Here is a 27673-nt window from a genome sequence, read left to right as displayed (position 1 = left end):
GGGAGCAGTATATTCATTCTGGAAATTACTGGTAACTATAGTCCTTCAAACTAGGGATGTAAAATCCTGTTTAAATGGTTAACCGGTAAAACGTTAAGTTTAACTGATTAAATGGAGGGAGGAAAAGATGGATGACAGTAAGGGTGGGCTGGAATGCTGCCCTCTCCCCCTCATCCTTGGTTGGGCTGGCCACGGATAAGGGCTGCTCTGGCTAGGTTGGAGTACACTTGCTTGTGGTATGCCCTGGCCCAGGCTTGCTGCAGACAAGGGCTGCTCCAGCCAAGCTACAGTGCCCCTTCTCACAATGTGCCCCGGTCGAGTTTAGAGTGCTCTTGCCTGCAGTGGGCAGGGGCTGCTTCAGCCACTACCGGTTAACCATAACCAGCAAGCTTCACCAGTTATTTGTTAATCGGTTAACCGTTACCATCTCTGCTTCAAACCACTGAGCAGAGTGGGAATTATCATGCATGCTGGGCTGTTTTTTGAATATATAAAATTAAAAAAGGCGATAATTCTATGAAAATGGAAGAAGAAATTAATACCATTCAGATATTCAAAACTATAGTCTCCTGCCCTGTCATTTATCTACTAACTAGAAGATTTACGTGGCATTGTTCAGGTCCATAACTCAAAGAAGATTTTTTTCTTCATTTAAATCATTGTTCTGGGGTGGGGTTAGAGATCAGGGGTTAAGTATACAGGCTGCCCCGAAGGACAGCCCCAATGTGCTCTCTCCGCAACAGCTTGAGGCAAGGTGAGAAGTGCTTGTCCGTAGCTGCTGTAGCAAGCACAGCCGGGGGACAGAAAGACATGCAGACAGACACAAAGACAAACTCTCTGAAATGTATAGTAAATAGCTATCCCTTTGTCCACCTCTCTCCCCTGCTGGCCCAATGGGATTATAGCTGTTCCAATCCCCATCTCTGGACCCTTGCTATTTCCCGTGTGGTCATTCTGCAGTATACCTGTTCTTCCTGCCAGACCCTTGCCTTTCCATTTTATGAGAAATCATCGAATTTCAGGCACATCTCATTGTCCTGGCACACCCAAACTCTTGCCTCGTTTTAAGTTATGATAAGTGAAGCTGCATGCCAAATTTGGTGATCCTAGCTCTTACAGTTTAGGAGGAATTCTTGAACAAATGAATTCACAGACAGACAGACATTTTTAAAATATATTGTAAGACTCCCTCTTCTATCCAATGGCAGGGACATAAGGAGAACAGTTACTCCAACCTTCCCCGTTCATTAAGCAGAAAGGTCAGCCTAGCCAACAACACACCCATTTTTGAATCCTATGTTAGGATTCTATGTTAGAATCTTACATCTGTTGTGAGACAATTGCAATCCAGGGAAACTGCTGGAAAATAAATTTTGGCATCCTAATATCCAGATATTGTGAACCAATGGAAAAGCTGTCTGACTTCTAGAGACATGTAGACATGAAGTCTAACAATGAATTTTTGGGAATGAAGGAAGTCACTTCACAATCCAAAGTTATTCTTATGAGAGTCATGTCAAAAGATGGAAGAGTAACATGAAAGAGAGGGGAAATAAATCAAGAAGTGCAAGTCTGAACTGTCTGACTTCCTTAGGCCAAAAAGACAGGGTAATTCTTTTTTTGTGTGTGCGCTTCAACATCCTTGTTGCAACACTTCTGAATATGCATCATCTGGAAGGTGCTAAGATTGAGAAAGCAAGCAAGTCCATGTTAAAATTCCTATCTAATAGGCATCCTGTACTGGGAGTTCTCCATCACAGTGAGAGCAGTCTTTGTACTGAATTATTTTGTCAGAAGACCAGGGGCTAACTTCCAACACCATGTTCAGCTCTTGAAGAGTGCAGAAGAGCAGAGCATCTTTTCCAGAGAAAGAGGAAGATTGTCATATTCCTGTTTATAATTCAAAATATCTTACAAACCATGCTTACAGCATGGCAAATTCCACGCTTTCCTAACCTAGCTACTGACCTGAAGTATTATAAATGGGAACTATACCCAGAATCACAAGCTCAATAGAAGAAGGAGATGCAAAGAAAAGTCAGAATGACATCAGCATATTTATATACCAAATGACTCTTTATAGAAGCAGTACCTATCAGAAAAGTACCAGAAGCAGGTTGAGCTAGCATAGAAAAGTCCAAACCTGGAGAAACATTGAAAAAAGCATGAATACATTCCCCAATGGCCTAGTACAGTGGAGCTGCTGTTCTTCCTTGTTCCTAGAAATAGAAACAAAAAATAAGAGGCTGGAATGCAAAAGTTTGCACTGCAGCTGCCAGGACAAAGGAAGAAAGACTGAAAAGGAATCGCTGGTGCCAACATGGATAGATTGTAAGGGTGAGTCTACACAGCAGCATTATTTTGGAATAATGGCTGTTATTTCGAAATAACAATGTAAGCGTCTACACAGCAATTCCGATATTTCAAAATAAATTCGAAATAATGGATGGCTTATTCCAACTTCTGTAAACTACATTCTACAAGGAATAACTCCTCTTCTGAAACAGCTACTTCGAAATAGCGATAGTGTGGAGACTCCACTGCTGCTATTTCGAAATAGCTCCTCACCAGGGCCATTCTAAGTAATTACTCCCCAGTGCTTCCTGGGGCTCTACATCGAGGTAGCATGTCCACATTAAGGGAGCCTGTCTCAGACTAATTTTGAGGCTTCCCTGTAGCATAGATGTGTTATCCTAAATAAGCTATTTTGGAGTATTTCTTCTGGAATAGCTTATTCCGAAAAAAGCATGCAGTGCAGTGTAGATTTACCCTTAGAGACTGATATTTCTTTTGTCTAAAGGTTGCTTGATAGTATGACTATGTGAGAGATTCTTTTTTAGCATTGGGATAAGATATATAACATTTCTTTAATAATGTCTCTGTCACTAACTTTTCAGTTACTAGAAGGTACACAGTTTACTCTAGGCAGTTATTAATATCTTTATGTATTCTCTATCCATTACAAATATGTTACTATTTGCTATTATAAGAACAGAGGAAAAAGAAGCTATACTTACATATATTAGAAATAGGTATTTCTAACTCACCTTTGGATTTTGGAATAAGCTCTCCACAACTTAGTATTCGTACTTCAGCATATGGTTTACTAGATGCATCTGTTTTCTGGTTTTCTATCTCTCTCACAACTTCCTGTCCTGAGATGACTTGTCCAAAAACAACATGAAGTCTGAAGGTTAAAAAAAAATAAAATAAAATGTAAACTTTCTGCTACAATAAAAGATTAAAATATTTATCATCTAAAATTTTAAAAGCACAGTCCACACTTTAATCTTCACAAACACAAATAAAGCAGATAAGATATTTACCCATCTAAGTGAGGTGTAGGCTTGGTTGTTCTTTTGATGCCATCAAAAGGAATAATTAAAACAATGAGAAAAATAAAGTTAGCACCCTTCGCAAAGTAAACATTACATTTGAAACAAAATTAAATTCAAGTTAAAAGTTATCTTGAATACATTAATAAATTAAAAATTCTGTTTTGTTCAATTTTTTTTAACAACCGTGTAGTGTTTGTGTACAGGTTAAATATCACTGAATGAAACATTACATAAGATTCCTACTAAAATCTTTACTTTGCTAAAAAATAAATTTTCAGGAAAGAAGTAAATGAAGATATTCTGGCATTAATACAGTTTTTATATACTATCTTGTATACACAGCATCACAAACTGCTATTAATGATTCAGTCTTATGAACACTTAAGAGTAGATTTTATAAAGAAAATGAATCTATCTCAGAAGAGACTGCAAGTTGTCTTATAGTCATTAGAGAAGGAAGCAGTGAGAAGTCAGAAAAGAAAAAAAATCTGGTCTAGAACTGACTTAAAGAGTCTTTAAGGAGAGCTTTATATACCTACAATGTATTTGTGATTCATGCAAGCTACTACAGCCCATAGGCCAGGACTGGACATCCCATGATATGCAAGTATCAGTCATGAAAGAAATCAGAAGCTGGGCTCTGAAAAAGGCTAGAGATCTGTCAGCAACACAAAAATAACTGTTTAACTGTAGATGATACATGCAGCTCATCACATTAATTAAAGGCAAGATCTTTCGTAAAAGGGTGTCAATTTCAGGAAAGAATATTTTCTGTAGATAAGCCTGATTCAAAGGACTCTCCCTCTGTTGTAGACAAATAGTGATAAATTCAGCCTTCGGTTTATTTTATGTGGTGACACTTCTAACAATAGAGTTATTTTTTCCTTTAAAATGAGATTGCTCTTAGAATGATTTCCAAAGCCACAACTTTACACATATACATGCAGCTACAATAATCACCAGAACTCTTCCCATCCAACTTCTAAAAAAAGGACTCTAAGCAGACAAGGCATTTTATAGGAAATTGAGAAAAACTTTACAGGAACATCAATTAGCTTTGCATTACTTGCCCAAGTTAGAAATGTACAATGAATTATTTTTATGTATACAAGAAGCACTCATCTAAAACAACAAGGAGTGCTAAATGATAGGTTTATCTCTAAGACAGGCATTTTTAGGAAGCAGCTGTTTTACATGGAGCTTCGTACCTGGAAAACCAGTTCACACTTGACAAATGAAAAACACTTTTGTCTTTTATACAATTTAATGATTACTACAACCTTAACGTAGGAAGCAACATGCAAATCAGAGTAATAAAATACTTACATAAAGAACTGTGAACCGTTTGTATCTTTCCCTCTGTTGGCCATTGACAGAAGAAATTCTTTGTTGTGCTTTACAGCAAAGCTTTCATCTAGAAAAAGTGTTTTTGATTACTTTAGAATACCAAATATTTACTTTGTTCTATTAGTTAAGTGCCATTTATCTATTTTCTTCTCAGCCAATGCAAATAAATGTATCATTGCAATAAAGAGAATTTAAAGAATTATTTTCAAAATAAAGTATCATGTCCTTGACATATCTTATGTTTTATATTCTAATGCCTGAAATTTAATGAGGAGAAAAAACAAACTTTCTTATTTTTACTATTAAATTAACAAGTGACTGTAAAAATGAAACTCTTACTCAACAGATGTACTTCCTGAACACATACATGCAACATCTGAGTATAGCAAACGCCTTTGCTATTTTTCACTTTTGTTAACATATGCAGATCCATACATCTTTGGAAGATCAACATGTTTTTTTTCCTAGTGCATGCATCATCAGCAAATGTTCTGATGCAGAATTTTTATTAAAAACGGTGATCCAATTTGATGTCAAGCCAAATAAGAAGCTTTACTTTCAGATACCAAGAAGAGCTTGCTGTTACAAAAATAAGTTTTATTTAAAATTATCAAGTTTTGCAAAGTCACAAAATTAATCATGACAAGTTTAGAATCACATATGTACAAATTTAAGTCTAATAAAATTATCAAATTTGAATCAGAATAGCGTAAGCCTCATTTAGACAAACATTTTCTGAACAAAACAGTGACGTGATCCAAATATATCTTTACAGCCTTCACACTGCAACCAGGTCAGCTTGCAAAGCCCCCTGAACCCATGCTGAACTCAAATAAAACCAATTGGTCTCAGACTTGGTATGCACAGTCCCCAGGTGATTGCAGAAGGAAGACCAACACTTACATGTTTAATATTTGTAAGACAGTACATTTGAAAAGGTATATAGATTGGCTTGATAAAAAAGTACCTTCAAAAAAGCCACCATAAATGGATTCTCCTCCTCTCCCATTTCCTTGAAACGAAATAAAAGACATCTTATTACAAATAACTGTGGTGAATATAAATCATTTAAAGTTCAGTGTGCAGAACAACTCCTAAAGTATAATATAAAAGATACTTTAATTATTACGTCCAAGTCAAAATATCTTCAAGAACAGTCGTGAAATCATGAAAGTCTGCTTACATAGAATGGGACAGGTTATTGCTTTTCCATGCATTTTGTGCTGTCTCACACATCTCTAGATCTAGGCCTACTACTGGGAAATACAATGCTTTACCATAGAACTAAAATCTCCACTGGAGGGCCACTTCAAACTTTAAAGATAATAAAACGGAAAGCTATTTATAAAAATCTTCTTATTTGAAGGGCCTATTCAGCATACCTTAATTCAAAGCACACAAACTTTAAAGTCAACAGACATTTCATCTGAATATGCAGTGCTGAACAGGACCCTGAAAAATATCTTACTATTTAAGAACGGGAGTTTTATTTTAAGCCTTTGTCCTACCTTCACTGAAGTCACCTCCTTGGATCATAAAATCTTTCACAACTCGGTGAAACAGACAACTTTTGTAATGCAATGGCTTCTGGGTTGATTTTCCAGTACCCTTTTCACCTAAAAGAGCAAGGAGAAGAGAGAAGAGGCAGGAAAGGATGGGGGATGATAATTTGCACCAACAGTCTAACTTTAATAAGTCTTGTAATCAGCTTGTGAAGTACACAAATATCTGCTTTGTAGAGAGGAAAACAGACAAATACATTAAGTTCAATGTTGACTATTGATTTTGGTTTTCATTTTCTAGATATCCATCTTTCAGAGGTGCTGAGTTTCCACAATTCCAAAGGAAGGTCTTAGGAGCTGAGAGTGCCCATCACATCTGAAAAGTGAGATCCTGGGTCTCTGAGAACTTGGGTTACACCATTTCAATACCCACTTTTGAAAATTTTGGCCAAGGTATCTTGCCCAAGATCACAAAGGAAGTCTATAGTGAAGCTATAGATAGGACAAAAATCTCCTAGGGAAGTTTACCAGCATCAATAAGAACATCAAATGTGTTATCATTCCAGAGTGAGATTGTCCACAGGAAGAATACCAGACTAACTAGGGTGGTAAAATTACATGTGTATAAATTTCCCTGCTGGTGGCTGTAGACAGAATCATAGAACAACAGAACACTAGAATTGGAAGGGACGAGGTCAGAGTCCAGTCCTCTACCCTCATGGCAGGACCAAGCACCATCTAGATCATCCCTAACAGATCTCTCTCAAATATCTCCAGTGATGGAGATTCCACAACCTCCCTAGGCTATTTATTCCACTGTTTAACCACCCTGACAGGAAGTTTTTCCTGATGTCCAACCTAAACCTCCCTTGCTGCAGTTTAAGCCTGTTGCTTCTTGTTCTATCCTCAGAGGCCAAGGAGAACAACTTTTCTCCCTCCTCCTTATAACACTCTTTTAGATACTTGAAAATTATCAGTCTTCTTTTTTCTAAACTAAATCAGCCCAGTTCTTTCAGTCCTCCCTCATAAGTCATGTTTTCTAGACCTTTAATCATTTTTGTTGCTCTTCTCTGGACCTTCTCCAATTTTTCCACATCTTTCTTGAAATGTGGTGCCCAGAATGGGACACAATACTCCAATTGAGGCTTAATCAGTGCAAAGTAGAGTGGAAGAATGATTTCTCATGTCTTGCTCACAACACTTCTGTTAATGCATCCCAGAATCATGTTTGCTTTTTTTGCAACGGTGTCACACTGTTGACTCATGCTTAATTTTTTGCCCACTATGACTCCTAAATCCCTTTCATCAGTACTCCTTCTTAGACAATCACTTCCCATTCTGTATGTCTGAAACTAATTGTTCCTTCCTAAGTGGAGTACTTTGCATGTGTCCTTATTAAACTTCATCCTATTTACCTCAGACCATTTCTCTAGTTTGTCCAGATCATTTTGAATTTTGACCCTATTCTCCAAAGTACAGTAGACTTCCGATAATCTGGCACCGTTGGGACCCAGGGGGTGCCGGATTATCGGATATGCTGGAGTATCAGGAGGTACTCCGGAAGGGGGCCTGTGATGGGTCCGGGGGTGGGGGCAGAGGTGTCGGCAGGGAACAATGCGGTGTGGGGCGAACCCTCTGCCGTTTTGCAGGGAGGCAGGGGAAGCCCTGCGCTGCCGCTGGCGACAAGCCAGCTGGGGCTGCAAGCAGCAGCGGCGACTTGGGAAAGGGGCAGGGCAGAGCAGCTGAGGTGCTGCCAGGTTGGTCCCGCAGCGCTGTTCAGAGGCGGCGCTGCGGCACCAACTGGGTAGCACCCCAGCTGCTCTGTCCTACAGCTTCCCCAAGTCTGCCGCTGCTGAAACTGACGAGTGGCGGACTTGGGGAAGCTGCGGAGCAGAGCAGCAGTGGTGCTGCCAGGTGCCGAGCAGGGGGTTGAGGGGCAGCACTGCGGGACCAACCCGGCAGCACCCCAGCTGCTCTGCCCCACGGCTTCCCCAAGTGCGCCTCTGCTGAAACTGACAACAACGGACTTGGGGAAGCGGCACGGAGCAGAGCAGCTGGAGTGCTGCTGGGCGCCAAGCAGGGGGGTGAGGGGCGGCGCCGCTGGTCAGTTTCAGCAGCAGCGGACTTGGGGAAGCGGCGCGGAGCAGCTCCAACTGTCCAGCTGGCCGAAACACTTCCGGGTTCCAGTTGGTGCCGGACCACTAGATGCCAGACAATTAGAGTTTTACTGTTCTTGCAACCCCTCGCAGCTTGGTATCATCTGCAAATGTAATAATCGTACTCTCTATGCCATCTAAAAATCACTGATGAGATATTGAACAGAACTGGCCTCAAAACAGACCCCTGCGGAACCCCACTTGTTATGCCCCTCCAGCGTGATTGTGAACTGTTAAAAAGTACTCTGAGAATGGTTATCCAGCCAGTTATGCACGCACCTTATAGTAGCCCCATCTAGGTTGTTTTTCCCTAATTTATTGATAAAAGGTCACGTGAGACTGTGTCACGTGCTTTACTAAAGTTTAAGTATACCACATCCACCACTTCTCCCTTATTCACAAAACTTGATATCCTATCAAAAAAAGCTATCAGATTGGTTTGAAATGATTTGTTCTTTACAAATCCATTCTGGCTGTTACCTATCACCTTATTTTTTCCAGGTGTTTGCACATGAATTCCTTAATTACTTGCTCCATTAAAAAAGATATTTTGGCATTAGAAAAGGTTCAGAAAAGAGCAACTAAAATGATTAGGGTTTTGGAACAGGTCCCATCTGAGGAGAGGCTAAAGAGACTTGGACTTTTCAGTTTAGAAAAGAGGAGACTGAGGGGGGATATGATAGAGGTATATAAAATCATGAGTGGTGTGAAGAGGGTAAACAAAGAAAAGTTATTTACTTGTTCCCATAATATAAAAACTAGAGGAGACAAAATGAAATTAATGGGTAGCAGGTTTAAAACTAATAAAAGAAAGTTCTTCACACAGAGCACAGTCAACTTGCGGAACTCCTTGCCAGAGGAGGCTGTGAAGGCTAGGACTGCAAGAGTTTAAAAAAGAGCCAGATAAATTCATGGAGGTTAAGTCCATAAAAGGCTATTAGCCAGGGGCTAAGGAATGGTGCCCCAGCCTCTGTTTGTCAGAGGCTGGAGAAAGATGGCAGGAGACAATTTGCTTGATCGTTGTCTTCGGTCCATCCCTTCTGGGGCACCGGGTACTGGCCACTGTTGGCAGAGAGGATATTGGGCTAGATGGACCTTTGGTCTGACCCAGTACGGTCATTCTAAATGTTTTTATTATCTTCTCTGGAACAGAAGTTAAACTGACCGGTCTGTAGTTTCCTGGGTTGTTCTCATTTCCCTTTTTATACATGGACACTATATTTGCCATTTTCCAGTCTTCTGGAATCTCTCCTGACTTCCATGATTTTTCAAAGATGATAGCTAAAGGCTGAGATACTGCCTCTATCACCTCCTTGAGTATTCTAGGATGCATTTCATCAGGTCCTGGTGACTTTCAAACATCTAACTTTTCTAAGTAATTTTTAACTTGTTCTTTATTTTTAACTTCTAAACCTAGCCCATTTCCACTAGCATTCAGTAAGTTAGGCATCCCATCACCATCCATCCTTTTGACAAAAACCAAAACAAAAAAGTCATTATGCATCTCTGCCTTTTCCAAGTTTCCTGTTATTGTTTCTCCCTCTTCACTGAGCAATGGGCCTACCCTGTACTTGGTCTTCCCCTTGCTCCTAGTTTACTTGTAGAACATCTTCCTGTTACCCTTTATGTCTTTAGCTAGATTTAACTCTTCTTGTGCTTCTGCCTTTCTAATCTTGCCCCTGCATACCTGTGTTGTTTGCTTATATTAATCCTTTGAAATTTGACCTAGTTTCCATTTTTTATACGACTCCTTTTTGATTTTTACATCATGTAAGACCTCCCAGTTGATCCAAGGTGGTCTTCTGCCATACTTTATAATCTTTCCTACTCAGTAGAATAGTTTGCTTTTGGGCCCTTAATAATGTCCCTTTAAAAAACTGCCAACTCTCCTCAGTTGTTTTTCCTCCTAGTCTTGCTTCCCATGGGAAGCAAACTTATCTCTGTGGGTATGTCTACACTAGCTCATTAATTCGAGCTAGGTAGGCAAATGAGGCGACCAGAGTTGTAAATTAAGCCCAGGATTTAAATATCTTGGGCTTTATTTGCATGTTCCCGTCCGATCGCCATTTTGAAATTTCACTAGCCCGAACTCACTGCCTCACGGCTGCACGCGGCAGTGAGTTCGGGCTAGTGAAATTTCAAAATGGTGACCGGACGGGAACATGCAAATAAAGCCCAGGATATTTAAATCCCAGGCTTCATTTGCAACTCCGGTCAGCTCATTTGCCTATCTAGCTCCAATTAACAAGCTAGTGTAGACATACCCTGTGAGTTTATTAAAAAAATCTGCCTTCCTGAAATCCATTCTCTCTATTTGCTGTCCTCTCTTCTACCATTCCTTAGAATTATGAACTCTATGATTTCATGATCACTTTCACCCAAGCTGCCTTCTACTTTCAAATTTTCAAACAGTTCCTCACTATTTGTTAAATTCAAATCAAGACCAGCTTCCCTTCTAATATGTCTCCAATGCAGTCCAAGAACTTGTTGGATAATCTGTGCCCTGCTGTGTTAGTTTCCCCAACATATGTCTGGATAGTTGAAGTCCCCCATCACCACCAAATCCTATGCTTTGGGTGATTTTGTAAGTTGTTTAAAAAAAGCCTCGTCCACCTTGTCTGCCTGGGTAGGTCTGTGCTAAATGACATATAGGGGTAAATCAGACCGCTAGCATGACATCATCCTTATTTTTTATCCCTTTTAACCTAACCCAGAGACTCTCAACAAGTTTGTTTTCTATTTCCATCTCCATTTTCGTCCAAGTGTATTCATTTTTAATATATAAGGGAACACCTCCTCCCTTTTTTCCTTGTCTATCCTTCCTGAGCAAGCTGAACCCTTCTATACCAATATTTCAGTTGTGTGTATTATCCCCCCAAGTCTCTGTGATACACTGAGATTATTAGAGATGGGAAATGTTGGAGATGGAGAAAAAACAAGCAAGTTTCTAAAAATCCACTACTGTGATGAACTAAGTATTTAAGAGAAAAGAAGCTGATTAAAAAGTTTTATAGGAAGCAAGTTGATGATGTTGAAAAAATTTGAGTCGGATTCACAAACACTATTTTAAACAATGTTTCGTTTTAATACTAGGCTTGGACCAATATCAATATTCTTCTACTGAAGTAGAAATTGAGCAGGAGAAAAATGCCATTTCAAAAATATTTCCATGATAAGGCTTTGAAAGGATTGATAATCTGCCTAAGAAACAGATAATTTGAATTTAATATATGACGAGAGATTGCCATACATCTATTACAAAGAAAAAATTGAGCAGGATGGTTGGTAAGTGGATGGCCAATCTCAGAAAGCAAAGACCATAAATATTAATGGTAGTTCAATATAGCATAGGAGTCAGAAGAAAATCCATTAGTGCCCAACTTCCTGCCCTTTCATTGGCTACTTTTATTGTATGTTTATCAGTTTCATAATATATAGCTTCATACCGCACAAACTGATTTAAATAACTTTAATTTAAGTAACTATCATGACTTAAATCAGTAATCAGGAAAACTTGATTTAAATAATCAATATCTGTTTTGCGTTTGTACTTTCTACTAACGTTTTTAAAGATGGTAACCATTAAAACATGTTGATCTGCAATTAAACATAATCATGTACACCAATGATGGTGCTTCTTTTTGCTAACCTGCACAATACACTATATTTATTTATTTATTCAATTTAAATAATTTGCAGTTATTCAAAGCTTTAATTTTATTGTGTTAGAAAACGGTGAACAATGAATTTCCTATTTTGGATTTTTTTTCTTTTACTAGTGATGTGTATCAAGCTCTATTTGAATGGAAATTCAAATTCTATTAAAATGCACAAAACCAGCATTTTTTTTTTTTTTTACTAGCACATATACACTGTCAAAAACTGAGTTAGCACTTCAACCAACTGGGTCCAGGTGATTACCCAGTGACTTACACAGTCAGTGATCTGATTTTCATTGAAACTTACCAGCAAACACACATCTTAATTTTTTTGTATTTTAAATTGACATTTTGAAAGGTTACAATAAACTTAGACCTTAAAACAGGTTGAATTTTTCAAATTTAATTTTAAATAGAGGTTTTTAAAAATAAATCTGTATGTAATTTAAATTAAGCTAATCTGATTGTTAAAAAATGCAGATTTTTTATATGATTAAAAACCCACAGTGATTTTATCAGCTCTGATTTCAACAGGAGCTTTGAGGGCTATAGCAATTAGCTTGACATTCCGGTATCTAAGTCTGATTAACACATTCTCCAGGTACTAACTAATGTCACAATTGCAAGTGGTTCAGTATACAAATAAATGCACACAAGACACTAATGTCAAATCTCTACAGAGACGAAGAAACAGTATTTTAAAGTCTGTCTTCATTTTCTAGTATGAAAAAAATGACAATCATTGGATGTTTATGGACGATTCTATGCAATAGAATAATTCACAATATGTAAGTAAACTACAACAAATTAAATTAAAAACTGTCTACAAACCTGTGCAAAGGCAGCGAAAATTCTCACATGTCTTTGGACACACATCTGAAAACAATTCAAAGACCACTCTTCCAGCTGAAAAAAAAAGTCACATAAATTTATAAAGTTAAATTATATTTGTCTTTACTTGACCATGAAATATATTTTTTTTTTGCTGTAACATAATATAGTTTGTACATTATTTTTCTTACCAGGTACATTGTTGATGGCTATGTCAAAAAAGCAACGTGGCCGCTGGACCTTGATTCCCATGACTTCAAAAGTTTAAAGCCTGTGAGCAACAAAAATTTAAAAACTTGAGTTTTTTTCCACTGTGTAGCAAAAATTCACTTCATCTCAACCTAAAAGCATTTTGGAGGGGGAAAAAAAAAGTGTGGCCATTCTGATACATAAGTTAACAAAACTGAGTGTTGAGATATTGAGAAAGGCAGCATTTTTGCTCTCAAGTTGTTTTAAATATGAAATTTTATGAGATGTTAATTTTTGTTCTTTAGGACAAAAAGGAAAAATAAGATAAAAACAGCTTTCTACATACATTAACTTCACATTTTTACTAACTGTGCAAAACTTGTAGGAAAAATGCAATATTTTGTCTCAGAGGGGTAGCTGTGTTAGTCTGTAACTTTACAGACAACAAATAGTCCTGCGGTACCTTAGAGACTAACAAAAATATATACAGTATTATGAACTTTTGTGGGCAAAACCCACTTCTTCAGATGAGATAATCTTGAGTGGAGACAATATTTTGTGTTTTTCTTAAAGCTCTAGCAACACTAGTCAAGGGATTATTATTGTTTGTAGGCCATTGGACTTCTGGTCATGAACCAGAGTCATTACATGCTGTACAAACTAGGGATGGGATAGTGTAATTGTGTAAAAGGTTAACTGATGAGAGGCTCATTGGGTAACCCTCATGGTTACTCATAGGCCCTGTATCAGAGGCAGTAGTGCAAGGGGGAAGGAGGCCGGTAGGAGCAAGTGTGTACAGAGCTACCTGAATAAATGCATTTTATGGCTTTGGATCTTCAGCCCCAAGGCTGAATCAGTAGTCAAAGGGGGCAGGGAGATGAGGTGGAGAGGCACTCAGGCAACTTCTTGGGACCACCTTTGAACGATTTACCAAGAAAAACAAACAATTCCCTAATATAAGACACATTCTTAGATGTAATTAAAAAAATCAGAATACTTTTGCAGTACTTTTCAGTAGGAATAGAAATCAAATGTCACAGATCTACATAAGACAGACAATACTAAATTAATATTAAAGTATGATATGGGAAAGGGGAAATGAGATAGTCCCAAGAGGAAGACATGCAAGGTTCCTTGAGTTTTAAAACTTATACCAAATACCAATTATTTGATATTTGAGTTAGTATATTTGTATACCAAATACCTATGTATTTTAGAAATGGTGTTTATGTCTATCCATGAGTCAGTCTGTTCAAGAACTCCTCAAATATGGTAAGAGCTAAGACCACCAAATTTGCTATGCAGCTTCCTCTTATCCTAACTTAAAGCAAGGTCAGAGCTTGGCTGTGTCATGAAAACGGGAAGTGCTGGGAAAGTGACTTTTTTCCATAACATGGAAAGGAAGAGGGCACAGAGAAGAGAGATGTGATACTGTGAGTGGCCACTGCAGGCAGCAAGTGCAGGGGAGAGCTATATTGCAGACTGACCACTGGGGCCAGTAGCATACCGAAGAGAGTGGCCAGCAGGGCTGGGGCTCATCATCTTGCCTGTCACCTGACAGGGTAAGTAGCTCCCCTGACCTGAGCCCTCTCTCCCTGCCCTTGGCTGCAGCTCCAGGCAGGAGTGGAAGGCCCCTGACAGTTGGGGCAGAGGGGCTGTCGGAGAAGAGAAGGCCCCTGCTGGCCAGCAGAGGATGTGTATGTGGAGGAGAAAAGACCCTGTTAGCCAGGGGAGATTGGAAGAGGAAGTGAAGGTCCCGTCAGCTAAGGGAGCTAGGAAGAGAGAAGGCTCTACCAGCTGGGGGAGCTAGGAAGAGAGAAGGCCCTGCCAGCTGGGGGAGCTAGAAAGAGAGAAGGCCCCACTGGATGGGACCCCCCTCCACCCTGAGCCCTTCCTCATCCCCAACCCTCACTCACACACCCTTGCACATCCTCAGGCCCTCAACCCCCACCCTGACTCTTGCACTCCCCTTACTCCCAGCCTCCTGCCCTGTCACCCCCACATCCTCAAGGCCCTGCCCCCTGCACCCCCATAGCGCCAGCCACCTACCCTGGAGGACCCAGGCAATGCCAGATAAGTCTTCTAGTAGATAAATAAATAGAACTGACTAGCCTAAAAAAATGTTGCGTATGACAAATACTTAGATCCTGGGTTACCCCCCACTATTTATACAAAAAAGAAAACATTATAGCTATGTGTTTTACATTCTGCAACAGCTGCTCACAGAATTTACAAGGTACATGGTCCCTGCCTTGTAATAGTTGTGCAGTTTATACTGTTAAAGAGATTTCAGCCTATGGACGTCATAATTCCAGAGCAGTAGGCATATATAACTGAACATAAGAATAGCCATACTGGGTCAGACCAAAGGTCCATCCAGCTCAGTATCCTGTCTGTCGACAGTGGCCAATGCCAGGTGTCCCAGAGAGAGTGAATTGAACAGGTAATGATCAAGCAATCTCTCTCCTGCCATCCATCTCCAACCTCTGACAAACAGAAGCTAGGGACACCATTCCTTACCCATACTGGCTAATAGCCATTAATGGACTTAACATCCATGAATTTATCTAGTTCCCTTTTAAACCCTGTTATAGTTCTTGCCTGAGGAGGTTGTGAAGGCTAGGAGTTCCACAGTTGACTATGCGTTGTCTGAAGAAGAACTTCCTTTTATTTGTTTTAAACCTGCTGCCCATTAATTTCATTTGGTGGCCCCGAGTACTTATATTATGGGAACAAATAGCTTTTCCTTATTCCTTTTCTCCATACCACTCATGATTTTTTATACCACTATCATATCCCCTTCCTTAGTCTCCTTGTTTCCAAGCTGAAAAGTCCCAGTCTCTTTAATCTCTCCTCATATGGGACCTGTTCCAAACCCCTAATCATTTTAATTGCCCTTCTCTAAACCTTTTCTAATGCCAATATCTCTTTTTTGAGATGAGACCACATCTGTACGCAGTATTCAAGATCTGGGCGTACCATGAATTTATATAAGGGCAATAAGATATTCTCCATCTTATTCTCTATCCCTTTTTAAATGATTCCTAACATCGTTTACTTTTTTGACTGCTGCTGCACACAGTGTGGATGTCTTCAGAGAACTATCCACGATGACTCCAAGATCTCTTTCCTGATTAATTGTTGCTAAATTAATCCCCATCATATTATATGTATAGTTGGGTTATTTTTTCCAACGTGCATTACTTTACATTTATCCACATTACATTTCATTTGCCATTTTGTTGCCCAATCACTTAGTTTTGTGAGATCTTTTTGAAGTTCTTCACAGTCTGCCTTGGTCTTAACTACCTTGAGCAGTTTAATATCATCTGCAAACTTTGCCACCTCACTGTTTATCCCTTTCTCCAGATCATTTATGAATAAATTGAATAGGATTGGTCCCAGGACTGACCCTTGGGGAACACCACTAATTACCCCTTTCCAGTCTGAAAATTTACCATTTATTCCTACCCTTTGTTTCCTGTCTTTTAACTAGTCCCCCATCCATGAAAGGATCTTCCCTCTTATCCCATGACAACTTAATTTACATAAGAGCCTTTGGTGAGGGACCTTGTCGAAGGCTTTCTGGAAATCTAAGTATACTATATCTACTAGATCCCCTTGTCCACATGTTTGTTGACCCCTTCAAAGAACTCTAATAGATTAGTAAGACATGATTTCCTTTTACAGAAACCATGTTGACTTTTGCCCTACAAATTATGTTCTTCTATGTGTCTGACAATTTTATTCTTTACTATTGTTTCAACTAATTTGCCCAATACTGACGTTAGACTTACCGGTCTGTAATTGCTGGGATAGCCTCTAGAGCCCTTTTTAAACATTGGCATTACATTAGCTAACTTCCAGTCATTGGGTACAGAAGCTGATTTAAAGGATAGGTTACAAAACATAGTTAATAGTTCCACAATTTCACATCTGAGTTCTTTCAGAACTCTTGGGTAAATGTCATCTGGTCCCAGTGACTTGTTACTGTTAAGTGTATTAATTAATTCCAAAACCTCCTCTAATGACACTTCAATTGGTGACAAGTCCTCAGATTTGTTACATACAAAGGACAGGTCAGGTTTGGGAATCTCCCTAACATCCTCAGCCATGAAGACAGAAGCAAAGAATTCATTTAGTTTCTCCGGAATGATTTTATCATCTTTAAGTGCTCCTTTTGTATCTCAATCGTTCAGGGGCCCCACTGGTTATTTAGCAGGCTTCCTGCTTCTGATGTACTTAAAAAACATTTTGTTATTACCTTTTGAGTTTTTGGCTAGCTGTTCTTCAAACTCCTTTTTGGCTTTTCTTATTACATTTTTACACTTAATTTGGCAGTGTTTATGCTCCTTTCTATTTACCTTGCTAGGATTTGACTTCCACTTTTAAAAATGTCTCTCGCTGTTGTTAAGCCACATGGTTGTTAAGCCACGGTGGCTCTTTTTTAGTAGTTCTACAGGCAGTCCCCGGGTTACATGGATCCGACTTACATCAGATCCCTACTTACAAACGGGGTGAGGCAACCCCGCACTAGCTGCTTCCCCCCAGCAGACCAGGGAGACGCGGAGCGGCTTTTCTCAGCAGACACCTCAGCTTGAAAATAAAGGACTGAGGGAAGTGAGGTGTGGGAGAATAAAACTGAGCTCTGGAGAAATGTTTGGCTAGAGTTTCCCCTACAATATGTACCAGTTCCGACTTACATACAAATTCAACTTAAGAACAAACCTACAGTCCCCATCTTGTACGTAACCCGGGGACTGCCTGTACTATGTTTTTTAATTTGGGGTATACATTTAAGTTGGGCCTCTATTATGGTGTCTTTGAAAAGTGTCCATGCAGCTTGCAGGGATTTTAAGTTAGTCATTGTACCTTTTAACTTCTGTTTAACTAACCTCATTTTTGCATAGTTCCCCATTTTGAAATTAAATGCCTCAGCCACAGTGTTGGGCTGCTGAGGTGTTCTTCCCATCACAGGAATGTTCAATGTTATTATATTATGCTCACTATTTCCAAGCGGTCCTGTTATAGTTATCTCTTGGACCAGATCCTGCACGCCACTCAGGACTCAATCGAGAATTGCCTCTCCCCTTGTGGGTTCCTGTACCAGCTGCTCCAAGAAGCAGTTGTTTAAGGTATCAAGAAATTTTGTCTCTGCATCTCGTCCTGAGGTGACATGTACCCAGTCAATATGGGGATAGTTGAAATCCCCCACCATTATTGAGTTCTTTATTTTGATAGCCTCTCTATTTTCCCTTAGCATTTCATAGTCACTATTACTGTCCTCGTCAGGTGGTCGATAATAGATCCCTACTGTTATATTCTTATTAGAGCAGGGAATTACTATCCATAGCGATTCTATGGAACATGTTGATTTAAGATTTTTACTTCATTTGATTCTAAATTTTCTTTCACATATAGTGCCACTCCCCCACCTGCACGACCTGTTCTGTCCTTCCAATATATTTTGTACCCCGGAATGATTGTGTCCCATTGATTGTCCTCACTCCACCAGGTTTCTGTGATGCCTATTATATCAGTATCCTCTTTTAACACGAGGCAGTCTAGTTCACCCATCTTATTTTTTAGACTTCTAGCATTTGTGGACAACCACTTGAAAAACTTGTCACTGTTTTTTTGTCTGCCCTTTTCTGATGTGTCAGATTGTTTTTTGTTTGATCTGGCCCATACTTTATCCTCTTCCATCCTCTCCTCCTGACTAAAACCTAGAGAATCTCTATCAATAGATTCTCCTCTAAGAGACTTCTCTGTCCGATCCACGTTCTCCTCTGCACTAATCGGCTTTCCCCCATCTTAGTTTAAAAACTGCTCTGCGACCTTTTTAATGTTAAGCACCAGCAGCCTGGATCCATGTTGGTTTAGGTGGAGCCCATCCTTCCTGTATAGGCTCCTCCCATCCCAAAAGTTTCCCCAGTTCCTTATAATGCTAAACTCTTCCTCCCTACACCATTGTCTCATCCATGCATTGAGACTCTGAAACTCTGCCGGCCTACCTGGCCCTGCACGTGGAACTGGAAGCATTTCAGAGAATGGCACCATAGAGGTCCTAGATTTCAGTCTCTTTCCTAGCAGCCTAAATTTGGCTTCCAGGATGTCTCTGCTACCCTGCCCTATGGCATTGGTACCTACATGTACCACAACCACCGGCTCCTCCCCAGCACTACATATAAGTCTATATAGATGCCTCAAGAGATCTGCAACCTTCGCACCAGGCAGGCAAGTCACCATACAGTTCTCCCGGTCATCGCAAATCCAGCTATCTACATTTCTAATGATCGAATCTCCCATTACTAACAACTGCTTTTTCCTACTGACTGGAGTTCCCGCCCCCGGAGAGGTAACCTCAGTGTAAGAGGATATCCCAACATCTGCTAGGAGGGTCCCAACTATGGGAAGGTTTCCCCCTGCTCCCGTTGACTGCTCTCCTTCCCTGAGCCTTTCATCCTCCTTAACAGCGCAGGGGCTGTCTGAGCGTAGGTGGGATAATTCTACAGTGTCCCGGAAAGCCTTATCTACGTACCTCTCTGCCTTCCTCAGCTCCTCCCGTTCAGCCACTTTGGCCTCCAAAGCCAGTACGCAGTCTCTGAGGGCCCTGAGCTCCTTGCACCGAATGCACACATACACCACCCCCCATAGGGCAGGTAATCATACAAGCTACACTGAGTACAATAAACAGGATAGCCCCCACTCTGCTGCTGGACTTCTGCCTGCATTCTCTCCTACACCTACCTAGATTATTGATAGGGTTTTTAGTGACATCAGGAAGTTTTGATTAAAACCTTTGAACTAAACTATAAAGAATGGCAAGTGTATCTCGGCCCCATTGCACTCCCCTTCCAAACTCCCTGTTTGCTGCTCCTGTTTGCAAAGCTCCCTGGTCACTGACTCACTGCTTTATAAAGCCCTGACCTTCCTGATAGCCCCGCCCCGATTAAGGCTCAGCCAATTAACAGAGGCTTCTAGATTTCCAACCTTTAGAAGCACACGTGCCTTCAAACAAACCAACCAACCAACCAAACATAAACTCAGCACACAGCAAGTAACCCCCAAACACACACTGATTTTTCAATGTATTGGCAGTTAAAAAAATATTCGTTTGGAAGAAAACTTGGGTTTGTGTTGAACTGAATCCAAATATTGTTAATAATAATAATAATAATAATTTTAAAAACTCCCAAACAAAAAACTCTGCAGCAAATAGAAAAAAGAAGTCTATTTGGAGCATTTTAAAAAGATAGAGGCAGTAGTGTCTCCATTATAACCATTGGGCCTGATGGTTAGGACACTTCTGGGATGTGGAAGACCATATGGAGAAGTGATCTGCAATCAGTCTTCCACATTGCAAGACAGTGCCCTAACCAATGGGTTATGGGACAGTCTGGGATAGGTTTATCTCAGCTGCTCCTGTTGAAGCTATTCCACTACATCTAAATAATGAAAGTTACTGCAACAAGGACTTGAACTTGAATCTACCACAGCCTAGGTGACTGCTCCAACCGCCAGCCTGTAAAAGGGTTCTCATTCTTTTTTCCTACCCCATTGACTATTCATTGTCATTATGAGAGATTATGTATTGCCACTAATATATATATATATATATTTTAGAAATGTATGCCTGTCTGTCCATTTATTAATCCATTTGTTCAAGAACTCCTCCTGAACGATAAGAGACAGGGCCACCAAATTTGATGTACAGGTTCCTCTTATCCTAACTCAAAGCAAGGTCAGGGTTTGGTTGTGTGTATTATCTCACCAGGTCTCTGATACCAACTGTGTAATAGTTGTGTTTATTTATTAAGACTTCAAGTTCTTCCTGCTTATTACCCATACTTCTTGCATTTGTATATAGGCATCTAAGGTATTGATTTGATTTTGCCTCTGAGTTCTGCCTTGTCCCTCCTTTTTCCTCTGCTATTATAGCCCATGTTCTCTCCCAAGCTGGCTTTTGAAATTGCTTTTAAATAATATAGACACTTTTAGATCCATTAGTGCAGGGATGGCCAACCTATTAAACGAAGAAAGACGAAATAGCGACAGAAAAAATGCGAAGAATTATTGAGAAAAAAGAAAAAGGAAGAGCTCCCCACCATCTGGGGGGAGGAGGGGGAGGGAGAGAAGAGAGAGGACACTGCCCCCCTTTAAAAACCACAGGCTAGGTTTTTTGGCCACATCAGGCTCCCACTGGCTGACACCATCTTGTTGCGCCGGATGGCTCCTCTGCACCCGGTGAGCACAAGGAGCCGGGGGCCATTTGTAGGGGCACATGAGGTGGCTTCACGAGCTGCGGGGGAGGCTTCGCGAGCTGCACTTTCAGGTATGAAGAGCCTTATGCGGCTCGCAAACTGTAGGTTGGCCACCCCTGCATTAGTGAGTGCCTGGTCAAGTTATAATGTTTCCTAACAGGTTTTAGCGTGTTAACATTTCACATATCTGATTTGTGTCCATTAATACTTTGTTGTAGAGACTACAATTTGGCCAATATACAAGGCAAATGGGTAGTGCTGGCACAGTTCACATTGGTGCCTCTGATGTGGTGGCTTATGTGGTTAAGTCCTGTGATGGTGTCACTTGTATAGATGTGTGGACAGAGTTGGCACCGGAGTTGATTGCAGGGCTGGGCTCCTGGATGACTTTGATGGAGACGTGCTGCATGGTTGCTAGAAAGAACTTTTTGACGTTAGGGGGTGGTTTGTAGGTGAGGACTGGTCTGTTCCAAGGCCTGTGAGAATGAGGGGTCATTTTCTAGGATAGATTGTAGATTGTTAATAATGCACTGGAGGGGTTTAAGTTGGAGATGTAGGGGTAGTCTGTTGTTTTCCTTGTAGGGCCTATCTTGAAGAAGCTCATGCCTGGGTATTCGTCTGGATCTGTCAGTCTGTTTTTTCACTTCTCTGGGTGGGTATTTAATTTTTAAGAATGCTTGATATAGATTCTGTAGGTGTTTGTCTCTGTCTGTGGGACTGGAGCAAATCCGGTTGTATCTTAAGGCTTGGCTGTAAACAATTGATTGGGAAATGTGTCTGGGATGTAAGGTAGAGGCATGTAGGTAAGTGTAACCATCAGTAGGTTTCCGGTATAAGGTGGTGGAAATTTGTCCGTGGTGTAATTGTACTATAGTGTCAAGGAAGTGGATATCTGTGTGGACTGGTCCAGGCAGAGGTTAATGGTGGGATGGAAGTTGTTGAAATCCCTGTGGAATTCTTCAAGGGGTCTCTAAATCTTTCTGTATTTATTTATTCCAAGTATCTTACTCTAGCAAAGCACACTATACCTGACATCCTTGCTTGACTTTTTATTCAGATCAAGAAAATTCCTTAAAAAGTTCTCTCATAATAATTAGCCTGACAGTAACTCCCCAAATGTACCCATTGAAGGTACATTAAAATGAAAGGCTGGACTAGGCATACTCTCAAGGGACAAGCATGAATGCAGATTCAACACACAGAATTCTTAGGTTGCCCTACAAAGGAAATCAATAGGTCCTAGTTACTGGAATTTGATTTTCCCAGCAGTTTGTAAGGAAAAATTCTTACACTTTTTGCACTGCTGTGGAGGGCAGTGACCATGAAGCTGTCTTCTCAGATGAAGACAGAGTAATCTGGAGTCAGTGTGGTCCTGCAGAGTGTGAATTGGAAAGATCAATATGGAAGCCCAACCTGCCTCCACTGTGATAGAAGCAAAATGTCTAAATCATGAATAACCTCTTGATCAGTGCATGCTACATAAGCCAAGATTTCATGTGCTTTTTAAACTTGTTTAATTTTACATACAAGCTACTGGAATTGATTGAAGATATAAAATATTAGGTCTCGTAAAATCAAGATGATTTAATCAACTAAAAATTTAAATTATCTTTAGAAAAACTTCTTGCCTTGTAATATGGTCTGAGCTGGCTCTGTACTTCTTGAAATGAACAAATCAGTAACCTTAGAACAAAGAATATGCAGGGAGATATGCAAGATAGTTGTTTAGCTGTTGTGAAGTTGTCTTTCAAATCCCAACAGTTACTTGTCTAATGAAAACATACAATTTACAGCTCAAACAGTAAATAAGGAGACCGAAAAACATAGCAACTGGCAGTTCAACCATCTGTGATGATTACAAATTGTATTGCTTTCAACTTTCATTTGAATATTTCCTATTTTCTCTCAATAGAACTTTTGTAATAACAAAAATAAAATGGAATTGTGTATGATCCTGTGATAGCATCAAAGCAAGAGGAGGCATGTCATTCCCCCTACCACTTCCCAAAAGTAATACTGCCTTACTTTTTTCCCCAGTTAGTCTTCAATCTATGCTAAATAATGGATCAGAGTGACAGTTTTCTTCCCTACACACTGAAAAGCTTTTCCTAGTAATAAAAACATTGTGACATACAGTTTGATAATCATGAGTTTCATTCATTTATTAAAACTATAACACAGCCAATATGGATATTTGCATCAATGTTCCCTCTAATCTTTTTCATTCATGTATGGATTTTTTCCATGTATGTGCAGAACCAAGCTTTGTGCCAATGTCCACCACCAGTAAAAACAAAAACGTAGCTGTGGGCACTCTACTCATCAGCTAGATGACATCTGAATCTCTCCTGAATGACCGCACAAATGCACAGCTTCCAAGAAACACTGGTGTCAGTTCTACTTCTTTGTATATACAAGGAATGTCTTTATTATGTTTACCAACAGCCTTACAAATCTTTAGATACTTCTGTATATCAAAAAAATGCGGCAGGAGCACATCTCCAAGCACAGGTCTGCAGACTCAGATTACAACACTGAATATAGACTTTCAGGCTAGAGAGTGAGCGCTGAAATCCAACTTCAGAGCCCAAGGCAGAATTCTTTAAGGTCCCTTTAAGAAAGGAATCAAAGTAGACAACACTGAATTGTCAATGCATTTGAAGAGTTTGGTTTAAAGAAATGTTAACTGCCAAGATTTCAAAATCTTCTTGAATATCATAAGTGAAGCTAGTAGAAATTCCTACAGTTAAGACTGCCAGACATTTTACTTGGTTCTTGAGGCTAAGTTTTCCATGCTGGTTATCTGCCTCAGGCAGATTTTTTTTATTTTCTGGAAAAGAGGTTCATACAGTTCTGAGAACAAATAATGTATTTTCTTTAACTTAAAAACATATGTATGAACCTTTAACACAGAAACTCTAGTTTCCTCATGTTTTGGAGAAGGCTCTTGAAATTTGGTACAGTATTCACCCTCATGATAGTAATACATGTTCTGCTGTCTTTGTGATTGACTGCATGTTTCATGGAGGTATGTTAAAGAATGGCAGAACTGTTGTATAAAGATTTTGTCTTCACTGAGTATGTATGCAAGCCAGCACGGCAGGGGTTTGAACAGCACTTTTCCTGGCAGCCAGGGATGCTGTGATGCCAGGTACCTGAACTGAACAGGGAGACTGCTGCTCCTGTGATCCCTCTGCTGGTATCCAGGAGGAACAGGCAGCATCAATTGTTCAAATGCAGAAGGGTCAAGAGGATGAAGAGGCCCAAAAAGGCAGGCTCAAAGGAAGGGGTGTGTGCAAGTTGTCTGATAAGAGCAGAAAAAGCATAGTACAATATTGGAGGAAAGAGAGCAGAACGGGACATATTCCCCTCCAGAACATGGAATGAGCCCCAACATTTTTTGCTATCAGCAAACATATGTGAAACCTATTGGCAAAGGGCACATGCTCTCTTCTAGCGGCTGTTCCACATAGGAGATGGAAACTTACTACTGCTACCAGTTTCACCGTTAACTCAAGTGTTAAGGACTGCATTATGGATCTAAAAGTTTACACTCTAATGACTCTTCAATATGGTTCCACATAATGAAATTTGAGAACTCAAATTTATGTAGAATTCTACCTTCATGGGGTGATTTTGGTGGCTGAGTTTTTTTAAGTAACTGTGACTATACAATAGGTCTATTAAATATATTGGATAGCAAGAATATAAAATCTGTATCTTTGTCAGTTTCAATACAAAGTTGAGAGTATATACAGGGAAAGAAAGAAAAGATTCGTTTTCTTTTGGAAGATCGGGATTATATGAGGTATATTAAGACATATAACGAATCTGGATGCAAACGTAAAATCAGGGAATGGACCACCAGAAGTTCAAACTGCAGCATGAGGATGGTAGAGCCATGCCAGAGAGAAAATAGGGTAGTAGTAATGAATCAGTGATTAGGTATAGTAAACTAATAAAAAGCAAGGAAGCACACTAATGTAATGGCAAAAGAAAAACATAGCCCTTGGGTATCACTGGTTTGAAGGATGAAATTAGTTGGACTAGCAGATGCAGGAAAACAAGTATGAGAGCAACAGCATAAAAGAAGGATTATGATAGTAAGAAATTATGGTGCACTTTAGGAATAGCCTTTTTTGCCTTTTTCAAAAAAAGCCTGACCTAAGAGGACAATTTCTTTCCCTGAGTTATTGTGAATGCTACTGAAAGGGTGAATAAATCGGAAGAGAATTTGGGACAAAGCTGTTGTACAATAATTAAGAATAAAACAAAGTAAGTAATACTTAACTTCATTTGTACACATTAAAATTTTCTGGTAGGTTTCTAGACTTAACCTCACCCTCATTTTCTTCTCCCACGCTCATCTCTCTCTTTTTCTATGCTGCCCCTTATACAAGAAAAACCTTACCGTCTACATTTCCAAATCAACAGTAACTACTCATTCAAATCTTTCCTTAACTTTCATTTCTGTCATGTTGCCTATATGTAGCAATTTACATTTTAATAATTATATAATTAAAAGACTATTCATCTCTTTATTCTAACCCTCATCCTCTTTCATTCAATGCTATTAATGTTTGTTGCTTTTGTTTATGCCATTTCTAAAATTAGGTGATGATTACATACATGTACCTAAGCTGCATGAGTATTTAAGCCACATCTATACTTAAGTGCCAGAGACTGATGTTCTGGCATTTGATTTAGGGCAGTGGTCTACAACCTTTTTATGCATGTGATCACTTTTTGAATTTAAGTGCAATCCAAGATCTACCTGAAACTCAAATACCCTTGACCCACCTCCTCTGTGCCCCTTCTTCAAGACCCCATCCCTGCTCACTCCATCCTCTCTCCCTCCTTTTCACTAGGCTGTGGCAGAGGGGTGGGGTGCAGGCTCTGGCCTTGGGATTTGGAGTGTAAAAAGAGTTCTGAGTTGCAGGCAGTTGGAGTGTTGGAGGAGGTTCTAGGTGCAGGCTCTGGGAGGGCATTTGAATGCAGGGATGGTAGGGGTACAGTAGTGGGTTTATGACCGGGGTAGGGTTTCGGGATGTGGGCTCCAGCTGGGCACTGTTTACCTCAGGTGGCTCCTGGGTGGTGGTATAGTGAGGCTGCCATGAAACGAGGCTGCTCCAGCGGCTCTTACTACATTTAAAATGCAGCGCTGCAGCAGCAGCCCAGAGTCCGTGTGAGGTGGGACTGGTCAGTCTTGGCTCAAGCTGGCTCTGGGAGCTACCTGCGCTGCAGCTCTGCAGAGCGGCCTCCTTGACTAATCATGTAGCTGATGTAAATTGGCTACACGATTAGCCAAATAACCGTTCTTCAACATCCTTAATGTAGACAAGCTCTTAGACACAAGTAGTCATTTCCAGTGTTTACTAGATAAATCCCAACATTTCTTTTTCATTTTTGTATCAGGGTCATTTTATCTGTGTTTATTGGTAAAACCAAAAATTAGAAGCCCTAATCATAATGACAATTTAAATACAGTTAACTTAAGGAATAACTGAACAAAAAACATCTGCATTACCTCTCTAAAAAACCTATGCCTACTACAGTTTTAATCAGGGGTTCTCAAATTAGGGATCATCACTCCTAAGGGGATCATGAGATTATTACATGCAGGGTTGCAAAGCTGTCAGCCTCCACTGCAGATTTCACTTTGCCTTCAGCATTTAGAATTGTGCAAAAAAAAATTGAAGCTTTTAATTTATAAGGGGGGATTGCACTCAAGAGGCTTGCTGTGAACAAAGGGGTCACTAATACAAAAGTTTGAGAATCACTGGTTTAAATGAATAAAAACTTCACAGTCTTTATGCATTTGTCACTAATGTACAATCAATTTTCTATACAATTTTCTACAATACAGTTATAAGTTGTCTTATTTCTCCAATAATCTTTTCAATTAACCCTAGGTCTCTTGCATTTAAATGTATTTTACTACTTCTCTCCCCCACTTGCACATACCTTCACTATCCATTATCTCACTCCTTCACACACAGGGTTGAGAAATTTGTCAGACACATACCAGTCAAGGGATTAATCTGCTAACTAAAGGCCAACACAAAAGATTTCCTGCCACACACACAGCGGCTACGTCTACACTGGCCCCTTTTCCGGAAGGGGCATGTAAATTTCACTAGTCGTCGTAGGGAAATCCGCGGGGGATTTAAATATCCCCCGCGGCATTTAAATAAAAATGTCCGCCGCTTTTTTCCGGCTTTTAAAAAAGCCGGAAAAGAGCGTCTAGACTGGCCCCGATCCTCCGGAAAAAGTGCCCCTTTCCGGAGGATCCTTCAAAGTAGGAATAAGAGCCTCCGGAAAAGGGCACTTTTTCCGGAGGATCGGGGCCAGTCTAGACGCTCTTTTCCGGCTTTTTTAAAAGCCGGA

At 40.0% G+C, this 27673-nt stretch overlaps 1 protein-coding gene across 1 annotated transcript in view; it reads right to left on the bottom strand.

Moving 5' to 3' along the window:
* PPIG (peptidylprolyl isomerase G) overlaps positions 1-27673 on the bottom strand; it is a 46845-nt gene that overhangs the window by 14967 nt on the left and 4205 nt on the right. The window contains exons 2-8 of the mRNA XM_006118189.4: positions 13025-13104; positions 12834-12908; positions 6194-6301; positions 5653-5697; positions 4665-4752; positions 3327-3356; positions 3048-3187 (exon numbers count right to left, since the gene is read on the bottom strand). Of these exons, the coding sequence (XP_006118251.2) occupies positions 3048-3187; positions 3327-3356; positions 4665-4752; positions 5653-5697; positions 6194-6301; positions 12834-12908; positions 13025-13085 (547 nt within the window). The 5' untranslated portion in view covers positions 13086-13104. The remainder of the gene's footprint in view (positions 1-3047; positions 3188-3326; positions 3357-4664; positions 4753-5652; positions 5698-6193; positions 6302-12833; positions 12909-13024; positions 13105-27673) is intronic.

The sequence above is a fragment of the Pelodiscus sinensis genome, chromosome 7 (genome assembly GCF_049634645.1).
Source record: "Pelodiscus sinensis isolate JC-2024 chromosome 7, ASM4963464v1, whole genome shotgun sequence".
NCBI lineage: Eukaryota > Metazoa > Chordata > Testudines > Trionychidae > Pelodiscus > Pelodiscus sinensis.
Note: the sequence above shows the minus strand (reverse complement) of the source record. Positions and strands in the feature narration are given on the sequence as shown.